The following is a 12,986-nucleotide window of genomic DNA, read 5'->3' on the forward strand; positions in this document are numbered from 1 at the left end:
ACATCCCATGATAACTCAATCTAAAGTTGGAATCTTCAAACCTAAAGCTTTTCTAACCAATGTTTCCTTTTCTTCACCAACCATACCATCCAAACCCTCAAATTACAAGGTTGCTCTTGTTGATCCATAGTGGAAACATGCTAAGGTTGATGAATATGAGGCCTTATTGAGGAACAACACTTGGTTTTTTATCCTACTGCGTCCTAACTAAAAGGTTATAGGTTGTAAATAGGTGTTTCATGTTAAGCTGAGACCCATAGGTAAGGTTGAATGTTATAAGGCTTGGTTAGTTGCCTAGGGTTACTCTCAAGCTTTTGGCATAGACTATTTTGAGACTTTTAGTCCTGTTATCATATTTACACCCATTTGTATTATGTTGTCTTTGGCTGTGTCATTTGGTTGGAATGTTAGATAGTTGGATGTTCAAAATGTCTTCCTTCATGATAACTTATAGGAAAAAGTTTTTATGAAGCAACCGGTTGGTTTTGTGAGTGATTCACATCCCTATCACGTACTTCGTCTTTATAAATCTCTCTATGGCCTAAAGTAAAACCCTCAAGCATGGTTTTCTAAGCTTAGTTCGTGCTTAGTTGGTTGGGATTCTCAGGTTCCATGGCTGATACATCAATGTTTATTTATAAGGATTCAACTTCAATTATTATTTTCCTCATCTATGTTGATGATATACTCGTTACTTGCAATTATAACAAGTTAATTTAGCCATTCATTTCAACCTTAAATGCAACTTTTTCTCTCAATGATATGAGTTGCTTTTTTATTTCTTGGGTATTCAAGTTGTTAATTCTTGTGACCCTATGCATTTATCCCGGGCTAAGTATATAAGTAATCTCGTGAAAAGGGCAACAATGTTTGATTGTAAGCCTATAAATACTCCTATAATGGCAAGTATTCATATGTTTGTTCATGATGGGCAACCTTTGGATGATCCAACTGAGTATTATAGTCTGGTGGGTGCCTTGCAATACTGTACACTTACACGACCAAAGATTAGCTTTGTTGTTAACAAATTGTGTCAGTTTTTACATGCTCCAAACTCTTCCCATATACAGTTGTGAAAAGACTGTTACGGTATTTGAAAGGCACTTCATCTCTTGGTTTATCATTCACCACGAGTTCTCATCAATCTCTCACTTGTTATACTGATGCAGATTGGGCCATTTTCCTTGATGATCGTAGGAGTACAAGTGGGTTTTGTGTTTTTCTTGGTTCTAATTTAGTTTCTTGGAAGTCTTTTAAGCAAAGTGTTGTTTCGTGTTCGAGTGCAGAATCTGAATATCGGGGATGTTCAATTCCACAACCGAACTTATTTGGATTCAATCCATCTTGTCTAAAATTGGATTAGCTATTCAACCCCCTATTCTTTTATGTGATAATGTCGTGCAACTTATATGGTGGCTAATCTGGTCCTTCACAACTGAACTAAACATATTGAGATTGATCATCACTTTATCCAACTGACTAAACATATTGAGATTGATCATCACTTTATCCAAGAAAGTGTTACTCGAAATCAACTAATTGTTCAGTTCGTGCCTTCATATGATCAGTTGGCAGACATTCTCACTAAGGCATTAACGACTACTCGTTTTTTCAGCCTTCAGACCAGGCTCACAGTCCTTTCCAAGGTCTATTCGCTTGTGGGGGATGATAGAAGATATTTCTTTCTTATGTTTTTACTGTTTTGTCTCTGTTATTTCCATTATATTTTTTGTTTTTATTGTTATTGTGTATCGTATCATTGTTCGACACATGTCACTATTTTTCCTATTTAAATGAATGCCTCGGCCTTTGTTTTCATATAGAGAGCATATTATCCATTTGTTGGAGTTAGTTACCGTAGGTGATCATCGAATTGGCCGTTAGAGGTGGTAGCCATGCGAAATTGAATATTAAAGGTGGTATTCGCCTAAGTTAATCGATGGAGGTGGTGGTCATTAGAGGTGGTTGTTGGAGTTTGGTGGCTAGAGGCGGTGTTAAAGTACGTTGTCGACAGTGGTTGTTATGGCATTGGGTACGAAGGTGGTTGCCGATGATGATTGTTGTCGAAGTTAGTCGTCGGCAGTGGTTGATGGATGGATTCATTAAAAACATCGAAGAGAGGGAAAAAGTAAGAAGGGAAGATGAAATTTCTCGATAAATGTTCAAACTTCAATAGTAAATACTGTTGAAGTTGATGGAATTAAGTTATTTAATACCGACTTGTGAAGTTGGTGGGCCAACTATTGAATTGAGTTAAACCCAACTCAACTCAACCCAAGTTAATGCCCTAAACACAACCATCTCAACTCAACCCAAATTAATGCCCCAAAAACCTCTATGTGTAATTGAATGGATACACAAACAGTTGAAGCAAACAAACATAACTGGAAGAAAATCAACGTTTTTAAGTTAGAAAAAAATTGCACAAAGTATCCCAGCTGAACTCAACTTTGCACTCCAAATAAAGTTTCATTATTAACTTTAGAGACAATTATTACGTGTTCAACTTAACTCAACTAGACGTTAAATGTTTTATTTATTTATTTTTTATATATTAGGGGCACTTGCAAGAATAGCAACAAAAAAAAAAAATTATTAAATTTAAAAATTTAATAATGGTTTTTCAAAATTTACGAATATAACAAAAAATCATAAAAGCAGATTTCTATTTTTATCATTCCAAGTTTACCTTTATTGATGTATCAACATGTATATCAATAGTATATTTGATATACTTTATGTCTAGTATATCGGTCATTTGATATACTTTATATTTGGTATATCAAATGACTAATAAACCAAAGATAAAGTATATAAGTTATATAATAGATATACCAAATTTATCATTCATATCATATTTATCAATGAAGAAGTGCTTGTTTATTTACTATTATTTGTTTGACTTAATTTTAGTTCTTATTCGTTTGTTATAGAATATTATTTTTCTATTACATTATAATCAGCTTATAATGGTTCAATCCGTTGTGTAAGTAACCATTTTGAGTGATTTGAGTGAATGTTGATAAACTATTGGTACACCAATGTTACACTTGAAGTTGAATTTTGAACATATGTTGATATATAATTGATATACTTGAACACATGTATCTTTAATGATATACCAATGTTTTATACTTGAAATGAATTATGAGTTAATGTTGACATAATACTAATACACCAATGTTAAAAGTTTATTTAGTAGAAATGATGCTTTACTACTCCTATATTAATGATAACTTGAAATTAGGATTTTTTTTAATGAGCATCGATACAATATCGATAACTAATTTATACGTTAGATGATTTTTCAATAAGTAACTAACTATAACTTATAATGCACTAATAATATATACGTTTGAAATTGAATTTTGAATGAGCATTGATATACTACTTCTACACTAATACAATACTTAAAATAAATTTAGATCATGAGTAAGTATACTATTGATACACTAAATATGTATATGAAATGAATTTTCAATGACTACTAGTATATTATTGATTGTTACAATTTAAATAAAGTTTGAATGAGTGTTGATACATTATTGATATACCAAATATTTAGTATTGCATTTGCAACTCATTATGGTATACTGATATACTTGTAATTCATTTTGAATTAGTACTGATACACAATTGAAATACAATGTTAAACTTTAAGTATAATTCTAAATGATATACATCATATTTGGTATATTTACAATAACATTTATATGCTTTTTTTATTTTTTCTAAATTAGGTATATCAATCAATTAACATACAAAATATGAAATATTTATTATACAATTGATAGACCAAATTAAATATAATTCATATACCATTAACATCGTATAAAAAGTTTGAAAATAAAACAGATTAACTAATATAATTTATATTTGATATATCACTTGACAAAATTAATGCATTTAACGTAAACCATCAATATCAAAGTTGAATAATAGAATGAAAATAACTATATATCATCACGAAAAAGATAACAATAAAATTTGTCATAATCTAACAAGCAATGTTGACTATAACACAATTAAAATCATGATATATCACTTATATAAATGATATTATTTAAATGAAATTGATGTATCAAATATAATGTATATTAGTTGACTGATATAACAAAATATAAAATACATTAGATATACCTATTGATACATAAATGAGGGTAGAAACCGTAAAAATAAAAAAATGGTCAGGATTCTGATTTAAATTTTTGTTGCTATATTTGCAATTTTAGAAAACATAATTATATTTGCAAATATGTTTTGTTTTTTCATTGCAATTTCCCTACACATTATTATTTTTGAACTGTAAGGCTAAAACCCCAACATCACACATTGTATGTCAGCTGATTGATTAAAGTCACTGACGTTGAATATCTCCGACCGACTAGACAGGGATTTTCCTCTCTCCATTTAACGCCTTTTTTCTGTTTGGGAAAGTGTTGTTATTGTTTCGTTTCCTATCCTTACACGGAACGGAAGCTAATTACAACCTAATTCTCCGATTCCACTTTGATTCTGAAAATTTCCCGGTTGTAGTTCTCTTCCGTTCGGTAGATCAGCCATTGATTCTTCCACTCTTCTCATCCCTGATTACTGTATTCGTTTTTCCCATCATTGAATTTCTCTGTTGCCTCAAGCAGCAAGCAAAATGAGCTCCATCTCTCTCTCCAATTCGCATGCTCTCGCGCGGGCTTATCCTCATCATCTTCCTCACTCTCAGCGTCAGCAATGGTGTCCTCGCCCTCTGCTTTCGTCCAATTCTCTTTCTAAGCTACAGCGGTTTGGGATCTCCGACCGATACTCTGCTCGACCTCCCTTGCCTTTGGTTCTTGCTTCTTCTGGAGCTGGCGTAGTTGATTCCTTTCCGGTTAGTCATTTCCTTCTCACATTCTTTTCGCTGCATTTGTTCTATTCAACTTCTTCATGGATACGTTTGTTCTTAGGTTATTTACTGGAAATGGGACTCTAATTACTGGTTTATTGTCATGTAGTGAACGAGATGTTATCTTCTGGGATTCTTTTATGTAACGGGCCTCTTCGCTTAATTAAGATTTATGTGTCTGTATTCTACATGAATAACTATGAACATAACCGCAAAAATTTGCTTTCATTTCTGCTGTGAAGTAATAGAGAGATTGTACTTTTTCTTCACGACGATTTATCCAAGGAAAAGAACCAGCGCCGTCTATGATTATGCTGCAAAATTTTAGAATGGAACACAACTAAAGCAGCTGCTCGAAAGTGCTTATTAACAATTATCGGTCTATTCCTTTTGGTGCTACTGCATATAGGGTATACGTTATGTTTATAATGTGTTTTGTTTTAGAGAGGGAGAGTTTGGGGAATTGACTTGTCTATGACTATTTTAGACCTTCGGTTTTAAATTTCTGTTCGACTGCTTGGCTGTCGTGTTTCGCTCTTATTGTATCATGATGATTTTCAGATCAGAGGAACATATACGGTTGGTGATTTTATGACGAGAAAGGAGAATCTTTATGTTGTTAAACCTACAACAACAGTTGATGAAGGTGCGGTTGATTGAGGGATTTAATTTTAATTATTTTGGTTAGAGTTGCTCATGATAATTGTTTAATTCATCGGCTTTTGTGGTTACAGCATTAGAGGTCCTGGTGGAAAAGAGGATAACTGGTTTTCCTGTTGTCGACGATGATTGGAATTTGGTAGAGTTTTTCCTTTCACCATTTTTTGTGTTTCTCATGAGTGTTTTTATATTGCCATTGCCAACTTAATGTGGAAGTGAATTACCGAAGTTTGATGATATTCTTGTGGAGGGGACTGGGGAAGAGGTCTTCTCTTTGTTGTCAGTGTCACTGAGAATCTTGCAAAAAGTATCAACATTATTTTTCATTTCGTTTTTTGAGGGGTTGGGGTGTATGTGCATCTATGGTCAAAGCGTTACTCTTGAGCCATGTCAGGAATTTTAGTCCATATACGTTGAGAACTTAAAGGGTACTGCTAGTAAAGAATCCAAACTGTTATTGAAGCTGATTGATTACCGTTCTTTCTTAATAATTTAGTTTTTCATTTTGCTGTGGCAGGTGGGAGTCGTCTCAGATTATGACTTATTAGCACTCGATTCCATTTCAGGTATTTTAACTTCTGCTAGCACAGATTTCAACTTAAATCACCATTATATGAGGAATTGTTCTTGCATATTTTTCTGTTGAAATCGGATTTCTATCAATTTTTTATTTGTTAAATTACTAGTAATTCTTCTCATTTTAATTCTTAAATTTGAGGTGCTTCCTTCAAATAATTTTTGTTTTATGAGAGACCTGAAACATTTTGAATGATTGTTTGGAATGTGAACATGAAATAAATGTCAATTAAAATTTTACCACCGGTTGATTTGATTCTGTTAAAAGATAGAAAATAGAGAACACTAGGTTTACGTGGAAAATCCTAGAACAGAGAGAAAAAATCACGATAGAGAGTCTCTTTTTATTATTTTTAACTCACAATGAAAGTTACAATAGAAGTCATATTTATAGGCTCTAGCAAGCCCTAAAATAAAAAGGAAATAAACCTAGGGTAAAATAAAATACTAAAATACCCTTGGGGTTATAAACTATCAACAAAGCCTCTTATTTCCAATACTCCCCCTCAAGTTGGGACATAGATGAATCCGACCCAACTTGCTAACACGAGTCAAAACTTTGCCTGAGTAACCCATTGGTGGGAACATCAGCAACTTGTTGACTAGATGGAATATACGGAATACAGATACTGCCACTGTCCAATTTCTCCTTTATAAAGTGTCTGTCAATCTCCACATGTTTCGTTCTATCATGTTGTACAGGATTATTGACTATGCTTATAGCCGCTTTATTGTCATAATATAGCTTCATAGGTAGAATACTGTCTTGGTGTATATCAGACAATATTTTCTTCGATCAGATTTCTTCACAGATTTCCAAACTCATAGCTCTGTATTCAGCTTTAACATTGCTTCTAGCAACAACATTTTGCTTCTTACTTCTCCAAGTAATTAGGTTACCCCACACAAAAGTACAATATCCAGAGGTAGACTTTCTGTCAATAAATAATCCTGCCCAATCAGAGTTGGTATAAGCCTCAATGCATTTTCGGTCAGTTTTTCTGAACATCAGACCTTACCTGGTGAGCTTTTCAAATATCTTAGAATCTGATTCATAGCTTCCATATGTTCTTCGTAGAGTGCGTGCATAAATTGACTAACAACACTGACAACATGGGAAATATCTGGTCTAGTGTGAGATAAGTAAATTAGCTTTCCCACAAGACGCTGATACCTCTCTTTATCAACAAGAACTTTGTCAATAGAATCTCTCAGTTTCACATTGAATTCAATAGGAGTGTCAGTAGGTCTACATCCAGTCATACCCGATTTTTTTTAAAAGGTCAAGAGTGTATTTCCGTTGTGAGACAGAGATCTCTTCCCTTAATCTTGCCACCTCCATTCCAAGGACATACTTTAGATTCTCTAGATCTTTGATCTCAAACTCATCAGCCATTTTCCTTTTCAGCCTAGTGATCTCAGCAGCATCATCTCTTGACAGGACAATATCATCAACATACACAATTAGAACAACACTTTTCCCAAATACTGATCTTTTTGTAAACGTGTGGTCAGAGTGTCCTTGAGTGTAAAGACGAGACGCATTCTGCCTCTTAGAATATAATTTCTATACTGCATCCTAGATATCGCTAGCAGTCGCAGCATACAACAATGGTTTCCTTATTTGAGGTTCCATACTATTAATCAGCAGTGATTGAAGTAAGGAGTCTTCTCTTTTCCAAATGCGCTCCTAAGGATCCCCTGGCCTAGGTCTTGGTATCTCACTAGTTAGATACCCAAACTTGTGACGCTCTTCAAGAGTCATTTTAATGGACTGAGACTAGGAGAAATAATTTTGACCATTCAACTTTTCTCCTGCAATTAACCCTATGGAATTTCCCATAGTAGTTAAAGCAAGGAAAGAGGTTACCGGATTCTTTGGATACATTGGTAGACCAGAAGGAATATCAAAATTCACTGTACTAGAATTTAAGTTTGTGGACGCACGTAGGGTTGCCCTAAGAGCAGCGATTTGTTGTTGAAAACTTGCCTGAAGATTAGCCAATTGTTGTTGAACCATTACCAGAGATAAACCAATCGAACTTTGATGTTCATAACTAGGCGGCTCATGATGAGGAAGGCCCGACAGCTGCAGATAGGTTGCTTGCGACTGAAAGGGAAAGGAGCCGGGGATTCCCGACATTGCCGCGGTAGGGGATTTACCTTTGTGGTAGGCGGACGACTCACCAATCTCGGCTTCAAGGTGTAGGTTTCGGCTACTGGCAGTGAGGTTGGAGGGATAGGCAGCGGCAACTCTCGGTAACAAGGGAGGAGTGCTGGCGGCATTGTGAAAAAGGGCGGCGACAATAGGGTTTCCATCAAAGGGTTGCAACGGCGCTAGAGTTGGATGGATATGCAAGGATTGGAGGTACCGATTAACCGCGGTTTGGACAGCAGTAACAGCGACAGTATCGACGGCGGCGGCAGTAGCGTCGGTGATCACCGGCAGCTGTGGTGGAAGCGGGGCTGGTGCAGAACTAAGATTATCTTACATCGGTTGGTTTTTACCGGTGGCGGCTAGGCTTTCTTCACCACACTCTGATATCATGTTAAAAGATAGAAAATAGAGAACATTAGGTTTACGTGGAAAACCCTAGAACAGGGAGAAAAAACCATGATAGAGAGTCTCTTTTTATTATTTTTAACACACAATGAAAGTTACAATAGAAGTCATATTTATAGGCTTTAGCAAGCCGTAAAATAAAAAAGGAAATAAATCTAGGGTAAAATAAAATACTAAAATACCTTTGGGGCTATAAATTACCAACAAAGCCCCTCATTTCCAACCGATTCATTGAACTTTATTTGATTCAAAGGGTGGACAAGTAACAGAACGTTTTGCAGTTTTGGATAGTTCATATGGATACCAAAAATTTGTCATAAGGAGTTGTTTAGTTTACTCTCTCTTGCTGGACTCTGAATGCAAAACTACATGCCCTCTCACATCTTTATATGGATACAGTCTCTCAATCAAGTATCATTAATAAATTTTTTGTTCTCTTCTCCTAATAATTTGTACTCACCCCACATTTTTTTGCTGCACATGCACCCATCTTTTCATTCGCTCATGCATGCATAAAATTCAGTCTCTCATTTCAGAATCTCTCTTTTGCTTGCTTGCTTTACTCACACCCATGCCTTCCTTTGCAAAAATCTAGAGTACAAACAAACATTCTTTGCAAAAATCTAGAGTACAAACATTCTTTGCAAAAAACCTAGGAGTACAAGTTTTTGGATTACCTTGGGTCCATCATTCTTTGGATGGAAATTTGGTTGGGATGACATGCAGCCGTCCTCTTAAGATGAAAGCAAAGAAACTGTGGGTCAGTGCTAAGTCGACACTCTGAAGTATTTGTTGGAAAGGGAAAAAGATTATTTTGGGATATGCTCAGGAGGCCTTATAAAAGCTAGAATTTCAAATATATTCTTTTTTGAAATTGAAACAATACTTTTCATTGATATAATGAAAAGAGTCTAGTGCTCCAAAATACAAGATACCAAGAACAATTAACAAGGATATATATCGAGTAATACAGAGACAGAGAGACATAAATTAAGCTGAATTAATGAAAATATTCCAGTTCAACAAATGTCCTGAATGTAATAATTGGCAAAATCTTTAGAATGAGAACACCATGATGAAGCAAGAAAACAAGCTGAACTCAACCAATCTGTCCAGTCAAGCGGCTTGTCATGGAAAATCCTCAAAAGCTGCGTGACATTCTCCCAAAAAGAGCTTTCAAAGACCCAATTCGCTGACACTTTTCCTAACTTGAAAACAGTGAATGATTAATACTCCAAATCTTTGAAATGCTAATCAATAGGCTTTTCAAACTCAAACCAAACACTCCAGATGACTGCCAACCAAACCTGCGTGAGATTCTTCCAAAAAAAAGCATATGAATCTCCAACTCCATTTGAATGATAAAGCCAAATGCTAGAAATTCAAATATGAAACAGTTACTGATGGCTGATTTGCTCATTTGCTGATGGCTGCCATTGTTCTAATATCTTGTCTATATTACAATGAACATCTTTTTGAGCAATAGTTGGAAACTGTGTTATGGGTTCTGCAATTGTCAAGCTGATAGATAGTTCAATGTCTCATGTTTATTAATGTGTGTTCATACGTCGTCAATCATTTTCTTTGTATTGTATTATATTCCATTTATTTCATTTCTTCNCACCCCCATTATTGGCAATTAGGTGGTACGCAAAGTGATACCAATCTGTTCCCTGATGTTGATAGTTCGTGGAAAGTATGTAAGCAATGCCATTTATCTTCTGATTATTTGCCTTTTCTTATTACTCAAACATGAGGGATGTTTAAAAAATGCAATGACCCAGAAAACCCGATCAATGCAACCAAACTGTTTGGATTGGTTTTCAGTTATACGTACCCAAATCATCAGAAAGTTTTGTTTTCTGTTTTGATTAACTTTTTTACTCCAAAATATTATTGTCCTTCTGTCTCTCTGTTTCTGTCTCTTTTGGAAAGTACTACAAAATATCATTGATCTTTGGAGTACTCATTTTCACAAAATGAAATATTTATTTATGCATTTAACTACTGTTTGCAATTTATGGCGTGAAAACAGGTGAATAGGTTATTGAATTATTACAATTTTTACTGTTTTTTACGAAATGTTGAAATAAATAACTTGTGCTTATTATTATTTTTTTATTAGAGAAAAATAAGTTATAAGTCTAATAACCCAACTCAACCAAAAATACTACGTCAGCCGGATTGGGGTTTCACTCTCATCTGATCAGGTTTATTTGGTTGGACAAATTTGCAACTGAATATTTGTGTTGGGTTCAGAATGTCTCTTAACTTAATTCAGCATTTCAGCTCAATTTATTGGAAGAAAACCTTCAGTAGTTTACATATAGGCATTTTTTTCCGTTTTCTATAGTTCTATTCTTTTTGGTTCCAAAGTTGTGTTAAATTTTCTATATAGCCAGAAATTTTCTCTAATATTGACAGCCCTTGTTTAAGTAAAATCTTTTGGAGAAAGAGTCACAGGAATTAGCTCTTCCATTGACATCTCTTGGTTAAGTAAATTATTTAGAGAAAGAAGAGTTACTGAATGTAGCTCTGCCGTTGACATCCCTTTATTAAGTAAAATTCCTTGAAGAAAGAAGAATCACATGATGATCATGACCGTGAATTATGTGGATCGGTGGTTCACCACCATTTTTTAATTAAAAAAATGATAGAAGTATATTTTTGCTGAATATGGTTGTAGACATTCAATGAGATTCAGAAACTGCTCAGTAAAACAAATGGTAAAGTTGTTGGCGACCTGATGACATCTGCGCCACTAGCTGTTCGTGAAACTTCAAATTTAGAAGATGCTGCCAGGTAATCATTTTATATCTTTCTCTTCCGCATTATTTTACAATCGGGATCTACATAATCTATGGTTCCTTCAATGTTTCCACCTAGATATTTAATCAATTATTCTTTTAAAGTATGCCATTTCATTTTATTAGGTACATTCTTAAAAAAATGAAAAGAATACTTCTTTTTCCCCTTTTTTATAACTGTTATTTCTTAAAGATTATGATGTGTGGGCGTCCATGTTATTCCTTAACAAGCATCATCCTTCTCTGTACTTAGTTTTGTTTCAAACTTCTCCATTCTGTGTACATCAGTTGTGCAGATTTTTTCCATCTTTCAAAAAATAACGCTTAAATGACAAATTTTAGAGAGAAGACTGGAATAAAAATTTACTCATTCTTTTACAAGTTAATCTGTGGCTACTAAGGTTTGAAACTTTCTATTGTTTATAGGTTGTTGCTTGAAACAAAATATCGTCGGTTGCCAGTTGTAGATGCAGATGGCAGGCTGGTAGGAATATTTATTTTTCTTTTCTATTCTTCCTTAAAGCGCAATAAAATTTTAAATCTCCCTCTGTCTTAGTTGCTTCTGTTTAAATGTTAAAGGTGGGGATCATTACTAGGGGAAATGTTGTTAGAGCTGCTTTGCAGATTAAACGGGCTGCTGAGAGGTCGACATAATTCTAGAACATCGACTGGCATCACTCTGAGGTAAACGCTACCCAGAAGCATAGTATTATTTGTAGATGATGAATGTAGTATCTTATAGTTTACACAGGGTTTGGATTGTTACAATTACCTGAAGTTGTGGGATTCCATCCTGAAGTAAACTAGAGCTTTGAAGGGAAGTTTATTGATTCTCTAAGATTCTTTCTTCCCAATTTCCTTACTAAGAAGTGTTGGTCTATGTCAATATTGGGTATCCCCAGCATTTCAGGTCAGCCCACAGTAAGATTTCTCTATTAAGTTGGTCATTATAGTTTGGAACCTCATTGTTTAAAATTTTCAGACATTTTGAATATAATTAGCATCGTTTTACTTCTTTTGGATTTTTTTAAATGTTAGTTTAACACCATGTGGGGTGATAAAGATTCAAATCTCTAACTTTTTTTGTCGCCTTTTGTAATTGGAAATAGTGGTGAGAATACATAACGAAAAATCTACCTTTTGTCCTATACTTCCATAAATTTTGTTTGAGCTTGTGGATCGCAAATCATTTGAGTCATTTTCATTTTTTAAAGGAACTATTTAACAGAACTATGACTTCTAACTTGTATTAGTGAATGAAGCTAACATGTAATATAGATTATTTGTTGGGTCTCTAAATCCAATAAGTTTCTTGTCGAATGATTAGGGGTAAATTACATAAACCATTTTTGTTTGAAGTATTGGTGGAAGTAGAGAGGGGAACATGGAGAAGGGAAGCTGAGACTTGAGAGTAAAATGGATTAATTTTTTTTGACAGAGAGTTTAGGAGAGCAATTTATCACTTGTAAAAATCCAAGGGTTTATCTTTTAAGTGTGA

General features: G+C 34.4%; 1 protein-coding gene across 1 annotated transcript; it reads left to right on the plus strand.

Moving 5' to 3' along the window:
• Nucleotides 1-4,347: 4,347 nt before the first annotated feature.
• LOC120083023 (CBS domain-containing protein CBSX2, chloroplastic-like) lies at nucleotides 4,348-12,512 on the plus strand. The gene is made up of 8 exons (XM_039038506.1): nucleotides 4,348-4,867; nucleotides 5,444-5,528; nucleotides 5,617-5,681; nucleotides 6,060-6,108; nucleotides 10,325-10,377; nucleotides 11,368-11,483; nucleotides 11,915-11,972; nucleotides 12,068-12,512. The coding sequence occupies exons 1-8, from the start codon at nucleotides 4,649-4,651 to the stop codon at nucleotides 12,140-12,142; spliced, it is 720 nt and encodes a 239-aa protein (XP_038894434.1). The 5' UTR covers nucleotides 4,348-4,648; the 3' UTR covers nucleotides 12,143-12,512.
• The last annotated feature ends 474 nt before the right edge of the window (nucleotides 12,513-12,986 follow it).

This window comes from Benincasa hispida, chromosome 1 (genome assembly GCF_009727055.1).
Source record: "Benincasa hispida cultivar B227 chromosome 1, ASM972705v1, whole genome shotgun sequence".
NCBI lineage: Eukaryota > Viridiplantae > Streptophyta > Magnoliopsida > Cucurbitales > Cucurbitaceae > Benincasa > Benincasa hispida.

Bases quoted from the DNA above. Each gene is read 5' to 3' on its own strand.
- LOC120083023 (XM_039038506.1), top strand. From the start codon at position 4,649: ATGAGCTCCATCTCTCTCTCCAATTCGCATGCTCTCGCGCGGGCTTAT. The intron at 10,378-11,367 runs GTATGTAAGCAA...ATATGGTTGTAG, and splicing joins ATGTTGATAGTTCGTGGAAA to ACATTCAATGAGATTCAGAA. The intron at 11,484-11,914 runs GTAATCATTTTA...TATTGTTTATAG, and splicing joins AATTTAGAAGATGCTGCCAG to GTTGTTGCTTGAAACAAAAT.